Source organism: Asterias amurensis, chromosome 1 (genome assembly GCF_032118995.1).
Source record: "Asterias amurensis chromosome 1, ASM3211899v1".
NCBI classification, from domain to species: domain Eukaryota; kingdom Metazoa; phylum Echinodermata; class Asteroidea; order Forcipulatida; family Asteriidae; genus Asterias; species Asterias amurensis.
Window position 1 is genome coordinate 1015274 of NC_092648.1, and position 23765 is coordinate 1039038.

The 23765-nt window shown below is 41.9% G+C and overlaps 1 protein-coding gene and 1 long non-coding RNA gene across 4 annotated transcripts; both read left to right on the forward strand.

Moving 5' to 3' along the window:
- Window positions 1–4066: 4066 nt before the first annotated feature.
- Window positions 4067–10787, forward strand: LOC139941724 (uncharacterized). 2 transcript variants are annotated; one of them, XR_011786620.1, is made up of 14 exons: window positions 4067–4150; window positions 4411–4615; window positions 4942–5638; window positions 6134–6280; window positions 6643–6846; window positions 6965–7037; window positions 7299–7415; window positions 7779–7984; window positions 8480–8626; window positions 8996–9199; window positions 9318–9390; window positions 9641–9894; window positions 10240–10415; window positions 10752–10787. It is a non-coding gene; the product is annotated as an uncharacterized lncRNA (long non-coding RNA). The 2 variants fall into 2 exon arrangements; XR_011786621.1 differs by having other exon boundaries at window positions 9652–9894.
- A 367-nt stretch (window positions 10788–11154) lies between these two features.
- On the forward strand, window positions 11155–23148 carry LOC139941710 (uncharacterized). 2 transcript variants are annotated; one of them, XM_071938323.1, is made up of 5 exons: window positions 11155–11726; window positions 12170–12318; window positions 12852–13011; window positions 13668–13758; window positions 20603–23148. In XM_071938323.1, exons 2-5 carry the CDS (start codon window positions 12310–12312, stop codon window positions 20661–20663), a joined length of 321 nt encoding a protein of 106 aa, XP_071794424.1. In that variant the 5' UTR covers window positions 11155–11726; window positions 12170–12309; the 3' UTR covers window positions 20664–23148. The 2 variants fall into 2 exon arrangements, with proteins under 2 accessions (XP_071794424.1, XP_071794431.1); XM_071938330.1 differs by lacking the exon at window positions 12170–12318.
- The last annotated feature ends 617 nt before the right edge of the window (window positions 23149–23765 follow it).

Here is a 23765-nt window from a genome sequence, read left to right on the forward strand (position 1 = left end):
CAAACCGCCTTGGGTGGCATGGACGGCCAAAATGTTAGTAAAACACTCAATTGTATTAACAGATGTTTTAACAAAATTCAAAATTCTATGCAATCTTTCAATTATATAAAATACCTTCCATCATTATTTAATTTGTTTTCAACAAAATCAACACAATTGTTTTGAATATGCTTGTACATTATTACAACAAACGCGATCTATTTTTGATTTGCATTTATGGCTTTCCATAGTTCTCCGACCTGCGCCTGGCAAAAACTTTGGCTGTCGACTTTCCTTGCCGAGACAAAAATAGTCGATTCTTGTCAAGAATCGATTCCAGTTTTTGTTAACTTCATGCTACTTTTGCCTATAGATTAGCGTTGTGTTTTCAAAAATTAGTGTTCTTTAGAACATCGACTTTAGTAACCGGCTGGTGTTTCGGTTATTATTTGGAAATTGGTATCATTACTTGATACCGCACATTGGGCAAAACAATTCGCCTCATACTAGCTAAAAATGTAGTTTCAAAAACGTTTAAGCACTTTTGCATAGTCAAAGTATATTCAAATTACTGCCGCAATTGTTAAAGTTGTTGAAACAATTGCGTTTACTAAGTTAATTTAAAGAGAGCGTCAGACCAAACTATAAAGAGTGAAAGAGCCCGTATCCGAACTAGCCACTACAGCTACGGCTATGGCTAGATTTCCGCGCCATGCGTTAAAGTATAGGACATCCTTAGCAACACACTTAATAACAGCCGTAGCCGTCTAGTGAGCCGTTTAAACCTGCGCACGCGCACACTACTGCCTTTCCTGGTGTGATTTTTGAAGAGGCGTACACGTGAAGAAAAAAAAGTCGAGGTAAATTCCTATTATTTCTTCATTTATCACAGCTTTTACTTCATTTAAATAAACCTAACATATCTTGACGTATTCTTGCATGAAATTATAAACTTTGCTCTTGCATAGCTTATCAGAGTTCCACAAATTATGAGTTTAATGTTAGGTGTACAACGGACAAATTTGTTTAAAATGGCGATTTTACCCGCCGTGTTACATTAAACCGATTACTTTGCGTATGGCGCCACCACTTTTTCACTCATTTTTACGAAAAGGATATCTCATTGAGGTTAATAAGATACTATATTGTTTCAAATCGAATGAAATCAGATTCATTCAGGGCCCAATTTCATAGACCCCTTTAGAGATGCTTAACGGTAAGCAAATTTTCTTGCTTACTGTTGCAGAAAAATTTGCCTAAGCCTTAGCGTATTTCACAGATTAGCAGAAAAATTGGTTGGCCATATTGCGCGTTTTCCATGGATTTGCATTGTGACGTCATTTATTTTCACGCGGTAAGCACCGGAAGGTTAGCATGCCTTTTTGTGTGCTAATGGTTAGCAGCGCTATGAAATGGAAATCAGACAGTAAGCACAAAATCGGCCACTAAGCAGCGCTATGAAATTGGGCCCAGATTACTGTTTAGTTAGGTTACTTAACCAAGTAGCAAGCCCACCGGCACGCCCCTTTTTTTGGGTGTCATTTTTTAGGGGTCCAACAGAAAATCCACAACAGATAAAAACTAACTAAATTGAAGCACCGTTGAATATTACAAAGTAAGGTTTTTGTGCTAATAATTATTTTGAGTAGTTACTATACTAATGGTGTCCCACTGCCTTCAACTTATTTGTGTAAATAAAGGATTCGAGAAAGACTCTGCTAGGGTCGAATTGTCAGGCCACTAACTATTTTTTTGCATTTATACCATCGACCCATTTGGTTGGTAAGTTGTTTGCAACAGCTAATTCTATTTTCTCATGTATTTATATGGAATGATCCTTGTGAATTGTTAGAAAAAAAGTTTTTTTTTAATTCATGATCCCCAAACAATGTTAAATGTAAAATAATTTTGAAGCTTAATGAAATAAATTTGACCTCTGGAAAACTATTACCCCAACATGTAAACTGGTTTTTATTCTGTGTTTTGTCTGTGATTTATGTTTTGTCGATCAGTGTTTGGTTCTCTTGAGGGTTAACAAAAACAAATCTTTTGAATGTCAGCAAGTGTTTTATTGTCTTGTTCAAACAAACACTTTCAAGTTAATTACACATTTGATTGTATCCTACCTGAAATATTGAGTTGTCAAATAAAATTTTCCAAAGATTCCCTTAAACATGTAATATAGTTTATGCAACGGCACATGAGTAATGCAACACTACAAGGTAATGGGTTAAGGCCCTAGGAGGAGAAAACAAAAAGAATATCAATTTTTATTCTTCACGTGTACATATTTTCAGTCATGGTTTTAATACATGTAACCTTACCCCACAAATTCACTTTGTCCGACACGTTTTCTCATACTCTTGGTAAAATCAGAGACAGTAGATAATAATTGTAAAAGTTGAAAGACAACTTTATTTGCCTGCAGTCAATCAAGACGAAAAACGGCCCGTTTTGTGTTTTGTCATTAATTTAAGGAATTTAACACCAGATATTTGTCAAGAAATGTTTCTTGTTGAGTTTCGTTTTAAAATCTTTTTATTAAATAAAGACTAAGGCAATACTTAATTTGCTAATTATTTAGTTGATTATTGTTGATTTGTTGGAGTACTGTTGTTAAAATGGAAATAAATGTTACAATTAACACATCAAATTAAATTGTGGTGTTTGACTTACTTTGAGGGAACAATCTCAAGCAGCCAACTGCAGCTGGTGAAAGAACGAAGATTCTAGAATGAGATGGTGCAGGACTGGTAGTGAGCCAGCTATGCTGCGGTGTATAGGACTGGTAGTGATCCAGCTATAATGCTGAGGTGTATTCAAGCATTCACCTGGAGTGAACCTAATCCACTGATGTCATCCAACCAGAGTGGAGATGTATAGGACTGATAGTGATCCAGCTATGCTGAGGTGTATTCAAGTATTCACCTGGAGGTGAACCTAAGCCACTGATGTCATCCAACCAGAGTGGAGATGATATAGGACTGGTAGTGATCCAGCTATGCTGAGGTGTATTCAAGTATGCACCTGGAGTGAACCTAAAGCAATTGATAATGCTGAGAGTGATGCGAGGGTTGGATGGAGTTGATGATTACACTAGTCATCCCACCAGAGTGGTGAAGTACGACTACCAGACCTGGATGAGATCTGAAGGATTATCTAATGACAACATGTACCATGAACACAGTCACTCTCCAAAAAGAAACACAACCACAAATCCTGCAGATTGTAGACCAGGGAATATACAATGAATTGATTTGCAAAGATGAGCCACCAGCAGATGATGTGAAGTTCAAGACAGAAGCTTGAAGATTCAGGGCCTAATTTTATTGAACTATTTGTAACTTATTCAGCGTCCAATAACAAAGACCAGCATTCTCCTGGAGACAATCAGAGCAATAATTATGTAGAGCTACAATGTAGAAGTCCTGACATATTCTAGGGCGTCGATCGCTACTAAAAAGCAGGGGAAACCTGTCCTTCTGATTTGAAGCGTGCGATTGCACTCGAAAGCCTAAAGCTGTCTCAAGAGTGCGAATAATCACATGCCTGATCCTCTGACAATGCAAACCTGGGCATTAAGTTTTGGCGCAATCATGCTACATAATTTGTCTGTTTTAATTTTATTTTTATCTTCAATAAAAAACATTTTCGCAATGCAAATCGAATCACAGTGTAAAGCTTCCCATCTAAAAAAAAAAAAAAGGATTCAAAAGTTGCCAAGGTCGGTCGTCATCGATCGACATCAGCAGGCAGGCAGCATGACCCCCCGCTGAAGAGCCTCATGCTTAGTCCTTTATTAATCACTGATTATTTTTTCCTGAAACTCCATTCTCATGGCTGACTCTTTAATACTTATATGCTATATTCAGCTAGCACATAAATTTGCTTAAACTCAGGAAGAGGATAATGATATATGATGACACAACTACAAAGTCAGCAAAGCAATAAAAGTAGTTTAACAAAAATTTAATCATTAAAAATTTCTTAATCATTAGACCAGCAAGCTTGCCCAGTGCTATTTATAAAATATGCTAAGTATATGATGAGGTTAAAAGACATTGTTTGTTAGTTACCTTGCAGGCTGTCATCCCTCGAGTGTAGTCATGGTGTGGTGAATGCAACGCTGGAGCTGTGCCTTCCACTGATCTTACCATCCCATGACAGAGAAGTAATATATAGGTTTGAATTAATGAATTTTTGTTCAATAACCAAAAGAGTACTATCCACCTAAGCTTGGGTCATACTTCCTGCAAATGCTTCGTGCGTCACAAAGGGAAAGAAAGCGTGTATCGATTATTGTGTCACTTCGCTTCTCATTCGCAGGAAATATAAACCGGGCTATAAAGTCAAAATACAGGATTTTTTTGGGGTCTGGGAGAAAACTTTTCTTCTGCAGAAGATTGCTCTATAGTAATTTTTCTCTTTCAGATGGCTGCCCAGGATATCCACCACATCTTGTTCTGGCAAGGTGAAGTAGACGAACCATCCATACAGTTGAGATGTCCTCCTACTAGGATGGAAATGATCACCGGATGCATTGGACATGGATCTAGACTTCTCCAGACATTAATGATGGCTGCCTTCCACTTGAAGTTTTGTTTGGCTGAGACATAATTTGGAACAGTCTTGACAGGTAAGGCAGTTTTACTAAATTTAGTCAGTGTGTAAATAATGGGATTGTTGCTGTGATATTTGTTTTGTATCATTGTGTTTCATCAAGAGTGGTTAGGGCTTGTCAAACCAGATTTTGGTAGGGCTACTTGGGTAGCCGTACAGACTTATCAAACCATTAAGTTACCTCTTATTTGAAGATTTAATTTCGAAGAACCAGATTTCATGACCACTTTAACCAACAAGTTTGCCCCACGCAGTGTTATTTGTTTTTAACTTTATACCAAGTATGATGAGGTTAAAAACTGATTAATTTTCAGTAATCTTTAAAAGACACTGTTTTGTTAGTTACCTTGCAGGCTGTCATCCCTCAGTGTAGTCATGGTGTGGTGAATGCAACGCTGGAGCTGTCGTCTCAGTGGAAGATGTACCCCTCCCCTGATCCTACCGTCCCATGACAGAGAAGTAATATGAAGGTTTGAATTAATGAAACTGTTTTCCAAATAAGTACCATCCACTTAAGCACAGTTCATACTTCCTGCGAATTGGCGTGACGTTTCGACCCTATCCGAGTCTTAGCTTCCAGAAAGACTCTACTAGGGTTGAAACATCAGTCCATTAACCTTTTTTCCGCAAGGTTTGATTTAATGCATTCTTTCAATCGCCTAAAATAGTGCTATCTACTTAAAGTCAAAATACAGGATTGTTCTTTGCTGGGGGAGAAATACTTTCTTCTGCAGAAGATTGGCATGCCTTCAGACAGATGCAAGTGTGGCATCCATCACACTGTTCAGTGTAACTTTATCAACTCTTGCTCTTTAGTAATTTTTCTCTTTCAGATAGCAGCCCAGAATATCCACGTATTTTTCTGCCACGGTGAAGTAGATGAACCATCCATACAGATGAGATGTCCTCCTACTAGGATGGAAATGATCACCAGATGCATTGGACATGGATCTAGACTTCTCCAGATATTCATGATTGCTGCCTTCCACTTGAAACTTTGGTCTGGCTGAGACATAAGTTGGAGGAACAGTCTTGACAGGTTAGGCAGTCTACTGAGTTAAGTCAGTGAGTGAATAATGGGATTGTTGCTGTTACTCTTTATTCTCATGGTATCAATACTCAACAGGTGTTTATTTTCTATCATTGTGTTTTATCCAAGGGTGCTTATAGGGCTAGTCAAACCTGCTTCCTGGGTAGCTCTACAGACTAATCAAACCACTAAGTTACCTCTTATTTGAAGATTTAATCTCACATACGAATACTACATAAGAGTCACTCAGGTTTGTCAAAATTTTAGCATGTGTGTAATATGCATCATGTTTCTAGGCAATCTTCACTTATATTCAGCTAGCACAGAAATTTTGCTTTTACTCTGCAAGAGGATAATGATGACCAACCTATTCTGGAAGCATAGCAATACAACTCGGTACAGATTTCATAACCACTTTAACCAACAAGTTTACCGCATGCACTGTTATTTGTTTGTAACATGTTACCAAGTATGTTATGAGGATAAAAACTTGTTTATTTTCAGTAATCTTTAGAAGACATAGTTACCTTGCAGGCTGTCATCCCTCAGTGTAGTTATGGTGTGCTGAATGCAACGCTGGAGCTGTCGTCTCGGCAAAAAATGTACCCCTCTCCTGATCCTACCATCCCATGACAGAGAAGTAATATGAAGGTTTGAATTAATGAAACTGTTATCCAAATAAGTACCATCCACTTAAGCACAGTTCATACTTCCTGCAATTGGCCTGACGTTTCGACCCTAGCAGAGTCTTTGCTTCCAGAAAGACTCTATTAGGGTTGAAACATCTGGCCATTAACCTTTTTTTGCAAGGTTTGATTTAATGCATTCTTTCAATCATCTTAAAGAGTGCTAAAAACTTAAAATCAAAATACAGGATTGTTCTTTGCTGGGGGAGAAATATTTTCTTCTGCAGAAGATTTGCATGCCTTCAGACAGATGCAAGTGTGGCATCCATCAAACAGTTCACTGTACCTTTATCAACTCTTGCTCTATAGTATTTTATTCTCTTTCAGAGGCCTGCCCAGGATATCCACGTGGTCTGGCAAGGTGAAGTAGACGAACCATCCATACAGTTGAGATGTCCTCCTACTAGGATGGAAATGATCACCAGATGCATTGGACATGGATCTAGACTTTTCCCAGACATTCATGATGACTGCCTTCCACTTGAACCTTTGGTTTGGCTGAGACATAATTTGGAGGAACTGTCTTGACAGGTAGAGCAGTCTACTGAATTAAGTCAGTGAGTGAATAATGGGATTATTGTTGTTACTCTTTATTCTCATGGTATCAATACTCAACAGGTGTTTGTTTTTATATTTGTGTTTCATCAAGGGTGCTGAGGGCTGGTCAAACCTGCTGTTGAAGATTTAATTTTGCTAGAGAATGTTACACAAGAGTCACTCAGGTTTGTAAAAATTTATGTAGAACTTTTATGTAGAAAATGTATAGCTAAATAACTTGAGGCAGGCAAGAGGATAATGATGACCAACTTATTCTGGAAGCAAAGCAATACAACTCGGTACAGATTTCATAACCACTTTAACCAACAAGTTTGCCGCATGCAGTGTTATTTGTTTGCAACTTTATACCAAGTATTTTATGAGGTTAAAAACTGATTTATTTTCAGTAATCTTTAACAGACATTTTTTTGTTAGTTACCTTGCAGGCTGTCATCCCTCAGTGTTGTCATGGTGTGGTGAATGCAACGCTGGAGCTGTCGTCTCGGTGGAAGATGTACCCCTCCCCTGATCCTACCATCCCATAACAGAGAAGAAATATGAAGGTTTGAATTAATGAAACTGTTTTCCAAATAAGTACCATCCACTTAAGCACAGTTCATACTTCCTGCGAATTGGCGTGACGTTTCGACCCTATCCGAGTCTTAGCTTCCAGAAAGACTCTACTAGGGTTGAAACATCAGTCCATTAACCTTTTTTTCGCAAGGTTTGATTTAATGCATTCTTTCAATCGCCTAAAATAGTGCTATCTACTTAAAGTCAAAAAACAGGATTGTTCTTTTCTGGGGGAGAAATACTTTCTTCTGCAGAAGATTGGCATGCCTTCAGACAGATGCAAGTGTGGCATCCATCACACTGTTCAGTGTAACTTTATCAACTCTTGCTCTTTAGTAATTTTTCTCTTTCAGATAGCAGCCCAGGATATCCACGTATTTTTCTGCCACGGTGAAGTAGATGAACCATCCATACAGATGAGATGTCCTCCTACTAGGATGGAAATGATCACCAGATGCATTGGACATGGATCTAGACTTCTCCAGATATTCATGATTGCTGCCTTCCACTTGAAACTTTGGTTTGGCTGAGACATAAGTTGGAGGAACAGTCTTGACAGGTTAGGCAGTCTACTGAGTTAAGTCAGTGAGTGAATAATGGGATTGTTGCTGTTACTCTCTATTCTCATGGTATCAATACTCAACAGGTGTTTATTTTCTATCATTGTGTTTTATCCAAGGGTGCTTATAGGGCTAGTCAAACCTGCTTCCTGGGTAGCTCTGCAGACTAATCAAACCACTAAGTTACCTCTTATTTGAAGATTTAATCTCACATACGAATACTACATAAGAGTCACTCAGGTTTGTCAAAATTTTAGCATGTGTGTAATATGCATCATGTTTCTAGGCAATCTTCACTTATATTCAGCTAGCACAGAAATTTTGCTTTTACTCTGCAAGAGGATAATGATGACCAACCTATTCTGGAAGCATAGCAATACAACTCGGTACAGATTTCATAACCACTTTAACCAACAAGTTTACCCCATGCACTGTTATTTGTTTGTAACATGTTACCAAGTATGTTATGAGGATAAAAACTTGTTTATTTTCAGTAATCTTTAGAAGACATAGTTACCTTGCAGGCTGTCATCCCTCAGTGTAGTTATGGTGTGCTGAATGCAACGCTGGAGCTGTCATCTCAGCAAAAAATGTACCCCTCTCCTGATCCTACCATCCCATGACAGAGAAGTAATATGAAGGTTTGAATTAATGAAACTGTTTTCAATAACTAAACAAATACCATCCACTTAAGCACAGTTCATACTTCCTGCAAATTGGCGTGACGTTTCGACCCTAGCCGAGTCTTTGCTTCCAGAAAGACTCTGCTAGGGTTGAAACATCAGTCCATTAACCTTTTTTTGCAAGGTTTGATTTAATGCATTCTTTCAATCATCTTAAAGAGTGCTAAAAACTTAAAATCAAAATACAGGATTGTTCTTTGCTGGGGGAGAAATATTTTCTTCTGCAGAAGATTTGCATGCCTTCAGACAGATGCAAGTGTGGCATCCATCAAACAGTTCACTGTACCTTTATCAACTCTTGCTCTATAGTATTTTATTCTCTTTCAGAGGCCTGCCCAGGATATCCACGTGGTCTGGCAAGGTGAAGTAGACGAACCATCCATACAGTTGAGATGTCCTCCTACTAGGATGGAAATGATCACCAGATGCATTGGACATGGATCTAGACTTTTCCCAGACATTCATGATGACTGCCTTCCACTTGAACCTTTGGTTTGGCTGAGACATAATTTGGAGGAACTGTCTTGACAGGTAGAGCAGTCTACTGAATTAAGTCAGTGAGTGAATAATGGGATTATTGTTGTTACTCTTTATTCTCATGGTATCAATACTCAACAGGTGTTTGTTTTTATATTTGTGTTTCATCAAGGGTGCTGAGGGCTGGTCAAACCTGCTGTTGAAGATTTAATTTTGCTAGAGAATGTTACACAAGAGTCACTCAGGTTTGTAAAAATTTATGTAGAACTTTTATGTAGAAAATGTATAGCTAAATAACTTGAGGCAGGCAAGAGGATAATGATGACCAACTTATTCTGGAAGCAAAGCAATACAACTCGGTACAGATTTCATAACCACTTTAACCAACAAGTTTGCCGCATGCAGTGTTATTTGTTTGCAACTTTATACCAAGTATTTTATGAGGTTAAAAACTGATTTATTTTCAGTAATCTTTAACAGACATTTTTTTGTTAGTTACCTTGCAGGCTGTCATCCCTCAGTGTAGTCATGGTGTGGTGAATGCAACGCTGGAGCTGACGTCTCAGCAAAAGATGTACCCCTCCCCTGATCCTACCATCCCATGACGGAGAAGTGTATACAGGTTTGAATTAAAGGCTGTCATTCCTCAGTGTAGTCATGGTGTGGTGAATGCAACGCTGGAGCTGTCGTCTCGGTGGAAGATGTTCCCCTCCCCTGATCCTGCCGACCCACAGAGAAGTTTTATGAAGGTTTGAATTAGTGCATTCTTTCGATCACCTGAGAAAGTACCATCCACTTAATTTCAAAATGCTTGATCGTTCTTTGCTGATGGGGATATGTTTCCTTCTGCAGTTCATACCCAACTGAAGAGTAAATGCCCCAGCAAGGCAGAGAAAACTTCCTGTGCCATGGCCATACCCTAGAGAAGATTGGCTAATTGAGACTTCTGAAATGACCAAAAGAAAACTGTTCTTTCCTTTGGAGAAATCATTCCCTAGAAGATTGGCATACCATCAGTCAGATGCAAGTGTTGCATCCATCAAACGGTTCAGTGTACCTTTATCAACTCCTACTCTATAGTTTTTTTCTTTCAGATGGCTGCCTAGGATACCCAACGTGTCTTGTTCTGGCACAGTGAAGTAGTTGAACCATCGATACAGTTGAGATGTCCTCCTACATTTTGACTTCTGTAATGTGAAGACCATAAGACTGGCTTCTACTAGAATCCTGTGTTTGGCTGAGACATTACTTGAAGGAGCAGTCCCTAGAGGTAAGACAATCTCCTGAATAAAGTATGTGAGGGAAATAATAACGGTCATGAGATCGTTGTATCTATTCTCTTTGACATGGAAGATGCAGGGATAATCTTGCTCGTAGGCAGCCCTAACAGTCAAGATGTCTCAACTAATTGAATACATTGGACTGCTCAGCAAAATTACTTTGAAATTTCATTTCATGTTGGACTGGCAGGTTGAATTTGGCGTTATTTTATATGTCATTCCTGATCCACAGAAGCTGAACCAAGATAACTCTCTTTTTATCTACGTTGTTTGCTTTCATCAGATGTCTTTGTTTTATTAAGACAATGTTGTATGATTCGTTGCAGTGGATAACTGGACTATCTTCAAGGACTGAAATGAGGCAAAGTATTTTTCCTTCTCATATTTTTGTACCTTGTTTGAGTGGGAAATGGCTGGGTTGTAAAGATTTGGGGAAGTCTATTAGGAATATGATGCTATAAACATAGGATTCAAACTGCATCTAGCTAATGGCAATCTCAGTAGTCTTGGTGAGACACTGCTCTAGAATTGCAAAGGCTTGGGTTAGAATCCCACCCGAGTAAAAAATGGCATGTGATTTTGTTTTCACAGGACTCTGGAAAGTACTGAGTGTACAGTGCTTACGCATAAGCAGTTCTGGAGTCTGAGTCGTAATTCTCTGGAAAGAAGACTACCTTGACTAATCATTTACCCTTTTGTTACATTTAACCTGATCCCCATTGCAGTTGAACGTGGACCATGTGGATGGAGTGGAGACAGATAGCACATCTACCCTGAAGTGACGTCATACTCCGTTGGCAGCAGTCAGCCAGCCAGTTGCACTCGAGATGTCTTCCTGATTAGACAGCAAAGTCATGTAATGATGACCACATCTCATTAACAGTGGGCCATGTGGATGGAGTGGAGACAGATAGCACATCTACCCTGATGTCACGTCATACTCCAGTGGCAGCAGTCCGCCAGCCAGTTGCACATCTACCCTGATGTCACATCGTACTCTGGTGGCAGCAGTCAGCCAGCCAGTTGCACTCGAGATGTCTTCCTGATTAGACAGCAAAGGCATGTAATGATGACCACATCTCATTAACAGTGGGCCATGTGGATGGAGTGGAGACAGATAGCACATCTACCCTGATGTCACGTCATACTCCAGTGGCAGCAGTCCGCCAGCCAGTTGCACATCTACCCTGATGTCACATCGTACTCTGGTGGCAGCAGTCAGCCAGCCAGTTGCACTCGAGATGTCTTCCTGATTAGACAGCAAAGCCATGTAATGATGACCACATCTCCTGATGAGTCCAGTGAGTCGAACTATTTACTGTCATCTTTTTATGCAAACATTCCCAACTCTTTAGCTGATCAGTTGATTGCCTTGTGTCATTGAACCTAGAAAAAAAACAACACAAAATTTTTAATAAAAAACTTTGCTTACCAGTTCCCTCTGTTTAAAACACTACTTCAGGGGGGGGGGCGGCTTTGCTGTACGACTTCTTTTTCTGAACTGTGTCCAATGTGACCTGTCACTGCACTTGGGGTAACAATAATCCTCCAAGCTGACAGAGCTTGTGGAAACAAGAGAGTTCTCACTTATCTAATGAGAAAGATTTGACTTTGACTGGCTGCACTGGGAAATGGCACAGTGCGACTTTAGCCTATTTCATCATGACAGGTCACATATATTTAACTAAAAACCTGACTATTCATAATTTACTTTATTATATTTGACCTTATCTCCACATTGCAGCTGAACATGGAGTGGAGACAGAAAGCATATCTACCTTGATGTCACGTCGTACTCCGGTGGCAGCAGTCAGCCAGCCAGTTGCATTTGAGATGTCTTCCTGATTAGACAGCAAAGCCATGTAATGATGACCACATCTCCTGATGAGTCCAGTGAGTCAAACTATTTATTGTTGTCTTTTTATGCAGACATTCCCAACTCTTCAGCTGATCAGCTGATTGCCTTGTTGTGTAATTGAACCTTGAAAAACACAGCACAAAATCTGTAATAAAAAACTTTGCTTATCAGTTCCCTCTATAGTTAAAAACACTTCAGGAAGGGGGGGGGCTTTGCTATATGACTTTATTTGCTGGACTGTGTCCATGTGACGTGTCACCACAAAATGACCCATAAGTCAGAATTTAAAATATATTAGCTATTGGTATTTCTGAATTCTGCAGATCAAGAGCTTCCCAATGGTATATAACACTTGGGCTAACAATAATCCTCCAAGCCGACAGAGCTTGTGGAAACAAGAGAGTTCTCACTTATCTAATGAGAATGAGTTGACTTTGACTGGCTGCATTTGTAAATGGCACAGTGCGACTTATAGCTTATTTCATCATGACAGGTCACATATATTTAAACTAAAAACCTGACTATTCATTTACTTTATTATATTTGACCTTATATCTCCACATTGCAGCTGAACGTGGGTCATTTGGATGGAGTGGAGACAGAAAGCATATCTACCCTGTTGTCGTCGTACTCCAGTGGCGGCAGTCAGCCAGCCAGTTGCACACGAGGTGTCTTCCTGATTAGACAGCAAAGCCATGTAATAATGACCACTTCTCCTGATCAGTCCAGTGAGTCAAACTATTTATTGTCATCTTTTTATGTAGAAATTCTCTACTCTTTAGCTGACCAGCTGATTGCCTTTTGTTTGAACAGAACTTAACAAATTTTGCCATCACAGCTTCGTTGGAGCGAATATTTCGTAGGAGTTGAACACAGCTCAACTCTTTTAAATTGTTTGTTGCGATTTTGAGACGAAGTATGAACCAGGCTTTACAGTTATTTCAGACTTAAGCGGCTGGGTTGTGTTTTTTGTCGGGTTTTATCAATAGGCTTTTGAAAATTACCTGCCAAATCTTTTTGTCAAACACAAATATCAAGACAAATTCATAACCTTTCATAGTTTCATTCTGAGAGAGAGAGAGAGAGAGTGGGAGGGGGAGCTCACTGATGATTAAAGTTCATACCAGTAACAATCCTCCAGAGAATTGTTTGAGGCAATTGACATTTCCGAGTTTTACTGTTGCATATTGGGATCGCAGTAATACAAACGGTCCTGTATGAGCTCCTGGAACAACTTGTTGCTAACAATTTTGAAACATTATTTTTTTCACTAATTTTTTTGAAACAAATCCAGAGGTGACGGCAAGTTTTCTGTACTTTACTGTTTGATGATGGTTATGTTCTTAAAAACACTAAATGTTGCAAACTTTTCATTTTGTTGCAGTCAGGCCTAGCATCTTCAAAGACATCTTCCCATCAATAAGTAGATCTCCGAGACCAGCCAATGATGAAAGAGCTTCACTCTCCAATCAAAGGCGAGTTCATAACAAGATTGCTTCTATCACTTACCCGTCCCGAATGAAGCTCTGAAAGAATTGTGCGGAATGCATGTTCTTGCTGTTATTTAAAGACACTAGACACTATTGGTAATTGTCAAAGACCAGTCTTCTCACTTCGTGTATCTTAACATATGCATAAAATAACAAACTTGTGAAAATTTGAACACAATTGGTTGTCAAAATTGCGAGATAAAAATGAAAACAAAACAAAAAACACCCTTGTCACACAAAGCTGTATTCTTTCAGATACTTGATTTCGAGACCTCAAACTTTAATTCTGAGGTTTGAAATCAAATTCGTGGAAAATTCCTTCTTTTTCAACACTTTGTTCTACAGAGGGAGCCGTTTCTCACAATGTTTTATACTACCAACAGCTCCCCTATACTTGTTACCAAGTGAGGTTTTATGCTAATAATTATTTCGACTAATTACCATAAGTGTCCATTGCCTTTAATCATATAAATTCAAATCAGTCATTTTTGGTAGCCTTACATTTCATCCTAAGATATTTGTAGGTTGTTTGGGAATGATTTTGCCAATCTCGGGCCAAGTCTACTGGGTTTGCAGTACTCTCTTTCCAGAGCCATAGCTGTTTGGTTCTTGGTGTAGTAGTTGGACTAGTCTAAGATTCTCTACTGCAGATTTGTCTGTGTCTTCCCTGTGTTTAGGAAAAGCCACTGCTGTTGACCCTGTCTATGGAGACGTACCTATGGTACTATGGTTGCCGATGTTCGTTCACTTTCATTTTTTTAGCGCAAGGCCTCTGGTGCTATATCACTAATTGCCGATGTCGGTTCACTTTCATTTCTAGGAAGACAAACCTCTGGTGCTATGTCACTGGTTGCCGATGTCGGTTCACTTTCATGTATTAAGCGACAGGCCTCTAGTGCAAATGTCACTGGTTGCGAATGTCGTTCACTTTTATTTCTTGAGTGATGGGCCTCTGGCGCTATGTCACTGGTTGCCGACCTCTGCTCACTTTCATTTCTTGAGCGATGGGCCTCTGGTGCTATGCCACTGGTTGCCCATGTCCGTTCACTTTCTTTCTTTTGTGACAGGCCTCTGGTACTATGTCACGGGTTGCCGATGATCGTTCACTTTCATTTCTTGAGTGCCAGGCGAATAGTGCTATGACACTGATCGCTGATGTTCGTTCACTTTCATTTCTTGAGCAACAGGCCTCTGGTGCTATGCCACTGGTTGCCGATGTTTGTTCACTTTCGTTTCTTGAGCGACAGACCTCTGGTGCAAATGTCACTGGTTGCCGATGTCGGTTCACTTTCTAGTTTTTTAAGCGACAGGCCTCTGGTGTTAAGCCAGTGGTTACCAATGTCGTTTCACTGTCGTTTCTTGAGCGACAGGCCTTTGGTGCTATGCCACAGGTTGCCGATGTTGGTTCACTTTCGTTTCTTGAGCGACAGGCCTTTGGTGCTATGCCACAGGTTGCCGATGTCGGTTCACTGTCGTTTCTTGAGCGACAGGCCTTTGGTGCTATGCCACAGGTTGCTGATGTTGGTTTAATGTCCTTTCTTGAGTGACGGGCCTCTAGTGCTATGCCACTGGTTGCCGATGTCCGTTCTCATTTACTTCTTGAGCGCCAGGCCTCTGGTGCTATGCTACAGGTTGCTGATTGTTGGTTCACTGTCGTCGTTTTAGCAACAGACCTCTGGTTTCTGGTGCTATGTCTGGTGCTATGTCACTGGTTGCCGATGTTCATTCACTTTTACTTTTCGAGCGACAGAGCTCTTGTGACACAGGTTGCCGATGTTGGTTCACTGTTGTTTTTTTAGCGACAGGCCTCTGTGCTAAGCCATTGGTTGCCAACGTCGGTTCACTTTCGTTTCTTGAACGACATGCCTTTGGTGCTTTGCCACAGGTTGCCGATGTTGGTGCACTGTCGTTTCTTGAGCAACAGGCCTTTGGTGCTATGTCACTGGTTGGGAATATTGGTTCACTGTCCTTTCTTGAGCGACAGGCCTCTGGTGCTATGCCGTTGGTTGCCAATGTCTGTTCACTGTCAATTTTTGAGCAACAGGTTTCTGGTGCTATGTCACTGGTTGCAGACGTTCGTTCACTTTTACTTTTCGAGCCACAGAGCTCTTGTGACACAGGTTGCCGATGTTGGTTCACTGTTGTTTTTTTAGCGACGGGCCTCTGGTGCTAAGCCATTGGTTGCCAACGTCGGTTCACTTTCGTTTCTTGAGCGACAGGCCTCTGGTGCTGTGCCACAGGTTGCCAATGTCTGTTTATTTTCATTTCTTGACCGACAGGCCTCTAGTGCTATGTCACTGGTTGCCAATGTTTGTGCACTTTTATTTCTTGAGCGACAGGCCTCTGGTGCTAAGCCAATGGTTGCCAATGTCGGTTCACTGTCGTTCTTGAGCGACAGGCCTCTGGTGCTAAGCCAATGGTTGCCAATGTCGGTTCACTGTCGTTCTTGAGCGACAGGCCTGTGGTGCTAGGTTACAGGTTGCCGATGTTGATTCACTGTCGTTTCTTGAGCGACATGCCTTTGGTGCTTTGCCACAGGTTGCCGATGTCGGTGCACTGTCGTTTCTTGAGCGACAGGCCTTTGGTGCTATGCCACAGGTTGCCGATGTCGGTTCACTGCCGTTTCTTGAGCAGTAGGCCTTTGGTGCTATGTCACTGGTTGGCAATATTGGTTCACTGTCTTTTCTTGAGCGACAGGCCTCTGGTTCAAATGTCACTGGTTGCCAATGTCTGTTTTCTTTCATTTCTTGAGTGACAGGCCTCTAGTGCTAAGCCAATGGTTGCCAATGTCCGTTCACTGTCGTTCTTGAGCGACAGGCCTGTGGTGCTAGGTTACAGGTTGCCGATGTTGATTCACTGTCGTTTCTTGAGCGACATGCCTTTGGTGCTTTGCCACAGGTTGCCGATGTCAGTGCACTGTCGTTTCTTGAGCGACAGGCCTTTGGTGCTATGCCACAGGTTGCCGATGTCGGTTCACTGCCGTTTCTTGAGCAGTAGGCCTTTGGTGCTATGTCACTGGTTGGCAATATTGGTTCACTGTCTTTTCTTGAGCGACAGGCCTCTGGTGCAAATGTCACTGGTTGCCAATGTCTGTTTTCTTTCATTTCTTGAGTGACAGGCCTCTAGTGCTAAGCCAATGGTTGCCAATGTCGGTTCACTGTCGTTCTTGAGTGACAGGCCTGTGGTGCTAGGTTACAGGTTGCCGATGTTGATTCACTGTCGTTTCTTGAGCGACATGCCTTTGGTGCTTTGCCACAGGTTGCCAATGTCTGTTTTCTTTCATTTCTTGAGTGACAGGCCTCTAGTGCTAAGCCAATGGTTGCCAATGTCGGTTCACTGTCGTTCTTGAGTGACAGGCCTGTGGTGCTAGGTTACAGGTTGCCGATGTTGATTCACTGTCGTTTCTTGAGCGACATGCCTTTGGTGCTTTGCCACAGGTTGCCGATGTCGGTGCACTGTCGTTTCTTGAGCGACAGGCCTTTGGTGCTATGCCACAGGTTGCCGATGTCGGTTCACTTTCATTTCTTGAGTGACAGGCCTCTAGTGCTATGTCAGTGGTTGCTGATGTTCGTTCACTTTCAATATTTGAGCAACAGGCCTCTGGTGCTATGTCACTGTTTGCTGATGTTCGTTCACTTTTGTTTCTTGAGTGACAGGCCTCTATCTGGTGCTATGTCACTGGTTGCGGATGTTCGTTCACTTTCAATTTTTGAGCAACAGGCTTCTGGTGCTATGTCACTGGTTGCTGATGTCGGTTCACTTTCGTTTCTTGAGTTTAGGCCTCTGGTGCAAATGTCACTGGTTGTCGATGTTAGTTCACTTTTACTTTTCGAGCGACAGAGCTCTTGTGACACAGGTTGCCGATGTTGGTTCACTGTCGTTTTTTTAGCGACGGGCCTCTGGTGCTAAGCCATTGGTTGCCAACGTCGGTTTACTGTCGTTTCTTGAGCGACAGGCCTGTGGTGCTATGCCACAGGTTGCCGATGTCGATGCGCTGTCGTTTCTTGAGCGACATGCCTTTGGTGCTTTGCCACAGGTTGCCGATGTCGGTGCACTGTCGTTTCTTGAGCGACAGGCCTTTGGTGCTATGCCACAGGTTGCCGATGTTGGTTCACTGCCGTTTCTTGAGCAGTAGGCCTTTGGTGCTATGTCACTGGTTGGCAATATTGGTTCACTGTCCTTTCTTGAGCGACAGGCCTCTGGTGCTATGCCACAGGTTGCCGATGTCGATGCGCTGTCGTTTCTTTAGCGACATGCCTTTGGTGCTTTGCCACAGGTTGCCGATGTCGGTGCACTGTCGTTTCTTGAGCGACAGGCCTTTGGTGCTATGCCACAGGTTGCCGATGTTGGTTCACTGCCGTTTCTTGAGCAGTAGGCCTTTGGTGCTATGTCACTGGTTGGCAATATTGGTTCACTGTCCTTTCTTGAGCGACAGGCCTCTGGTGCAAATGTCACTGGTTGCCAATGTCTGTTTTCTTTCATTCCTTGAGTGACAGGCCTCTAGTGCTATGTCACTGGTTGCCGATGTTCGTTCACTTTCAATATTTGAGCAACAGGCCTCTGGTGATATGTCACTGTTTGCTGATGTTCGTTCACTTTTGTTTCTTGAGCGACAGGCCTCTATCTGGTGCTATGTCACTGGTTGCCGATGTTCGTTCACTTTCAATTTTTGAGCAACAGGCTTCTGGTGCTATGTCACTGGTTGCTGATGTCGGTTCACTTTCGTTTCTTGAGCGACAGGCCTCTGGTGCAAATGTCACTGGTTGTCGATGTTAGTTCACTTTTACTTTTCGAGCGACAGAGCTCTTGTGACACAGGTTGCCGATGTTGGTTCACTGTCGTTTTTTTAGCGACGGGCCTCTGGTGCTAAGCCATTGGTTGCCAACATCGGTTCACTGTCGTTTCTTGAGCGACAGGCCTCTGGTGCTATGCCACAGGTTGTCGATGTCGGTGCACTGTCGTTTCTTGAGCGACATGCCTTTGGTGCTTTGCCACAGGTTGCCGATGTCGGTGCACTGTCGTTTCTTGAGCGACATGCCTTTGGTGCTTTGCCACAGGTTGCCGATGTCGGTGCACTGTCGTTTCTTGAGCGACATGCCTTTGGTGCTTTGCCACAGGTTGCCGATGTCGGTGCCCTGTCGTTTCTTGAGCGACATGCCTTTGGTGCTATGCCACAGGTTGCTGATGTCCGTTCACTTTTCATTTCTTGAGCGACAGGCCTCTGGTGCTACATGTAGGTCACTGGTTGCAATGTTTGCTCACTTTTTACTTCTTGAGCGACAGGCCTCTGGTGCTTATGTCACTGGTTGCTGATGTACGTTCACTTTTCATTTCTTGAGCGACAGGCCTCTGGTGCAAATGTCACTGGTTGCCAATGTCCCTTCGCTTTCGTTTAGCGACAGGCCTCTAGTGCTATGTCACTGGTTGCCAATGTCAGTTAACTTTTGTTCTTCAGCGACAGGCCTCTGGTGCTAAGCCAGTGGTTACCAATGTCGGTGCACTGTCGTTTCTTGAGTGACAGGCCTTTGGTGCTTTGCCACAGGTTGCCGATGCCGGTGCACTGTCGTTTCTTGAGCGACATGCCTTTGGTGCTATGCCACAGGTTGCTGATGTCCGTTCACTTTTCATTTCTTGAGCGACAGGCCTCTGGTGCTACATGTAGGTCACTGGTTGACGATGTTTGCTCACTTTTTACTTCTTGAGCGACAGGCCTCTGGTGCTTATGTCACTGGTTGCTGATGTACGTTTACTTTTCATTTCTTGAGCGACAGGCCTCTGGTGCAAATGTCACTGGTTGCCAATGTCCCTTCGCTTTCGTTTAGCGACAGGCCTCTAGTGCTATGTCACTGGTTGCCAATGTCAGTTAACTTTTGTTCTTCAGCGACAGGCCTCTGGTGCTAAGCCAGTGGTTACCAATGTCGGTGCACTGTCGTTTCTTGAGTGACAGGCCTTTGGTGCTTTGCCACAGGTTGCCGATGTCGGTGCACTGTCGTTTCTTGAGCGACATGCCTTTGGTGCTTTGCCACAGGTTGCCGATGTCTGTGCGCTGTTGTTTCTTGAGCAACAGGCCTTTGGTGCTATGCCACAGGTTGCCGATTGTTGGTTCACTGTCATCGTTTTAGCAACAGACCTCTGGTGCTAAGCCAGTGGTTGCCGATGTCGGTTCACTGGCGTTTCTTGAGCAGTAGGTCGTTGGTGCTACGTCACTGGTTGGCGATGTTGGTTCACTGTCCTTTCTTGAGCGACAGGCCTCTGGTGCTAATGTCACTGGTTGCCAATGTCCGTTCCCTTTCGTTTAGCGACAGGCCTCTAGTGCTATGTCACTGGTTGCCAATGTCAGTTAACTTTCGTTCTTGAGCTACAGGCCTCTGGTGCTATGTCAGTGGTTGCCAATGTTGGTTCACTGTTGTTCTTGAGTGACAGGCCTTTGGTGGTATGCCACAGGTTGCCGATGTTGGTTCACTGGCATTTCTTTAGCTACAGACCTTTGGTGCTATGCTACAGGTTGCCGATGTTGGTTTAGTGTCGTTTCTTTAGCGACAGTCCTTTTGTGCTATGCCACAGGTTGCGATGTTGGTTTACTGTCGTTTCTTGAGCGAGGGGCCTCGTTTCTCTTTCATTTCTTTAGCGACAAGCCTCTGGTGCTGTTCCACTGATTGCCAATGTTGGTTTATAATTGGTCAACCAATATCTTATCACACTTTAAATACAAATTTACACCACAGTTGATAAGGGGACATGAAATTATTTTAATCAACCCTGCATCTAATGTGCAAATTAATATTGTTGGCTTAAATATAATTTTTGGTCTTTAAACTTGACCTTTCAGAGACGGAGATGTGAGGAATAGTTCCCTGAAAAGAAATGCAGAATGGAATCACAACTGCTGATGTCATCAAGGAAACTAGGGGTAAAGGAGAGCATCGCATATGAAAACATTGCTATCGTCTAGATGTCTTAGCTGCAAGCAATTATGGATGTAACAATCATTACTGGCTGCCTTTACAAGGACCATATTGTGTTCAAGCTAACGTTGCACACGTACACGTCTCATTATGGTCTCGCTCCTGCACGTAACTCTGAACTCTAAATCTGAACCTTGTATACACCTCCTCGTTGTCCTTCGCTCATCGTCACATTGTCTACTGCAAGCTCCCTACAGAGTCTCCACTTCGCATTATGGGAGTCGGTGCTGCTCCCACCTTATGGAACAGTCTTCCTCTAATTGTTCGCCAAGCTACTTCGGTCATTTCCTTCAAGAGTCGTCTGAAAAGTACTATGTTTTCGAAATAATGATGCACTTTTTGTGCTTTTCATTCTTGTTTTAGCTGATCTCTTCTGTGTTGTTTTCATGGCCAGATGCTGAGGATCTTGGCTAAGGGTGTAAGTGCTGGTAACCTCTCCCCTTTTCATAATATGTTTTCGAATTAATGATGCACTTCTTGTGCTTTTAAATTCTCGTTATAGCTGAACATTCCTGTGTTGTTTTTTCATGGCCAGATGCTGAGGATCTTGGCTAAGGGTGTAAGTGCTGGTAACCTCTCCCCTTTTAAACATGTTTTCTATTATTGGTATGTTACTTTTGTGTAGAGGTGTATAGGCAACTTCAATGACCAATTGTGCCCAATTTGTTATTTTATGTTGGGATAAACCAAGTGAGAATACCAGTCTTTGACAGTTACCAAATGTGTCCAGTGCCTTTAATAAGTATCTTTCATTATTGTTATTATGATTTTAATTGAACATCTTGTAAATAAGTACACCATTGCAAGCAAGCACAAATGCGATTTTGTTTGCGCTTTGAAATTGCGATAAATTGTGAAATTGCATAATGCGCTTGCAAGCAAATTTAGCGATCTTTTTGGTGCGGCGGTTAGATTAAAGGGACCTGGACACATGCACGTGGCATGTGGGGTCCTACTTCCGGCTCGGGCCACTGGGTGGTTGATCTTAAAGGTGCATTTGGGCTCCTCATCTGTCAGGATGGTGCCGGTGTTATCACAAATGGTTGACCAACGGAAGTAGTCCCTAGTCCTTTCAACTAGGGACCGCGTTAGTAAGAGTAAGGAGGCTGTCCTGGCGCCGAAGTTGGGACAGTGGACCGGACCCGTCCCCTTAAGGGGCGGTGCAATTGGCTCTTACGATCTCAGAAAGCGTGTGGGGCTGGTATCCTGGAACCTGCACGTTGGTAGCCCTGCTAATTGAACTAAGCTTACCCGGATGACAATCAGCAAAATCTGATGACAAAAAATACTTGCAATGGTGTACTTATGTATATATTGGTGTACTTAAAAACATAAATATTTTAGTTTTATGATTATAAGCTTTTGTGTGAAACAAGTTTTATGCTGGAAATGATCTGCATTATATGTTGTGCATCACAAACAAGGATTTGGAACAAAAAATACAAAAACTGTGGGAAGCGACAGCGTTGAAGGCGTGTCACCCCAGCATGATGTCTTGCAGTGTATCCCATTGTAGTCTGTCTCTTATCATGGGAGTGTCAGCTCCTATAATGGTGACATTGTGAGATTGCACTTATCGTGCGAAGGTACATGCCACTTCTGCATTGATGCGGAGGTGTGTGCCGCTTCTGCCTTGTGCGGAGGTGCGTGCTGCTTCTTCACTGTCAGACTCCCTTAGTCTCAAGCAAAGATAGCCCATCAATTTACTATGTTGAAGAAATCCCCCAGAAAGAAATGTTAAATATAGAATAGAATAGAATAACCCTTAACCAAATTCTGCCCCCAAAAAATACATAAACAATAGGAGGCGACAGCGTTGAAGGCGTGTCACCCCAGTATGATGTCTTGCCTTGTATCCCATTATAGTCTGTCTCTTATCATGGGAGTATCAGCTCCTATAATGGTGACATTGTGAGATTGCACTTATCATGCGAAGGTGCATGCCACTTCTGCATTGATGCGGAGGTGTGTGCTATTTCTGCCTTGTGCGGAGGTGTGTGCTGCTTCACGGTCAAACTCCCTTAGGCTCAGACAAAGATAGCTCATCAATTTACTATGTTGAAGAAATCCCCCTGAAAGAAATGTTAAATATAGAATATAATATCCCTTAACTTAATCTTAGCAACAAAAAATACATAAGCAATAGGAGGCGACAGCGTTGAAGGCGTGTCACCCCAGCATGGTGTCTTGCAGTGTATCCCATTATAGTCTGTCTCTTATCATGGGAGTGTCAGCTCCTATAATGGTGACATTGTGAGATTGCACTTATCATGCGAAGGTGCGTGCCACTTCTGCATTGATGCGGAGGTGTGTGCCGCTTCTGCCTTGTGCGGAGGTGCGTGCTGCTTCACGGTCAAACTCCCTTAGGCTGGGGCAAAGACAACCCATCAATTTACTATGTTGAAGAAATCCTCCCCCCCCCCCACCCGGTGTACCATGCATTACTATTTGTGAATTGTGATGTTTAACTTTATCATGGGTGCTTATATAAGTTTATGTTTAACTATACTATGCATTACTATTTGTGAATTGTGTAGTTAAACTTTATCATGGGTGTTTACAGTACCATGGCTGGTTGTTTTAAGACCCAAAATAAGTATGCACTGGTTAAATATGTTGGTATAGAAACGAGGTTGCTGCTGATAGGTTTGAGCGTGAGTCAAGCGATCGTTACGTTGTCGCGCGTTGAAAATATTGCTTAAATGTCACATTTGTTTCGTCATAAAAATCTTGTTTGTCTTGTTTGTGTATTCACAGACATTATTATACAAAATTAAACAAATAAATGAGTAAATCATGAAACTTACTATTAATGATTTGGGCTTTGTAAAAAACAGTCTGAACATTTGATAAAATAACTTATTTTGTTTGTTTTTTAACATTGAATTAGATCTTACCACTAACATCTGAAAATAAACTAAATAATTTGTATAACTAACAATCTACCATATTACAAAGTAGCGTTATGAAATGTTAATCAGTAGAGAAAATTACACTTTATAAAATTTATAATTTATAAGAATGCTA

Excerpts from the sequence above, each read along its gene's own strand:
- LOC139941710 (XM_071938323.1), top strand. Across the intron at positions 13,012-13,667 it reads CACTTCTCCTGATCAGTCCA|TCAGGCCTAGCATCTTCAAA; the intron begins GTGAGTCAAACT and ends ATTTTGTTGCAG. Across the intron at positions 13,759-20,602 it reads GCTTCACTCTCCAATCAAAG|AGACGGAGATGTGAGGAATA; the intron begins GCGAGTTCATAA and ends TTGACCTTTCAG.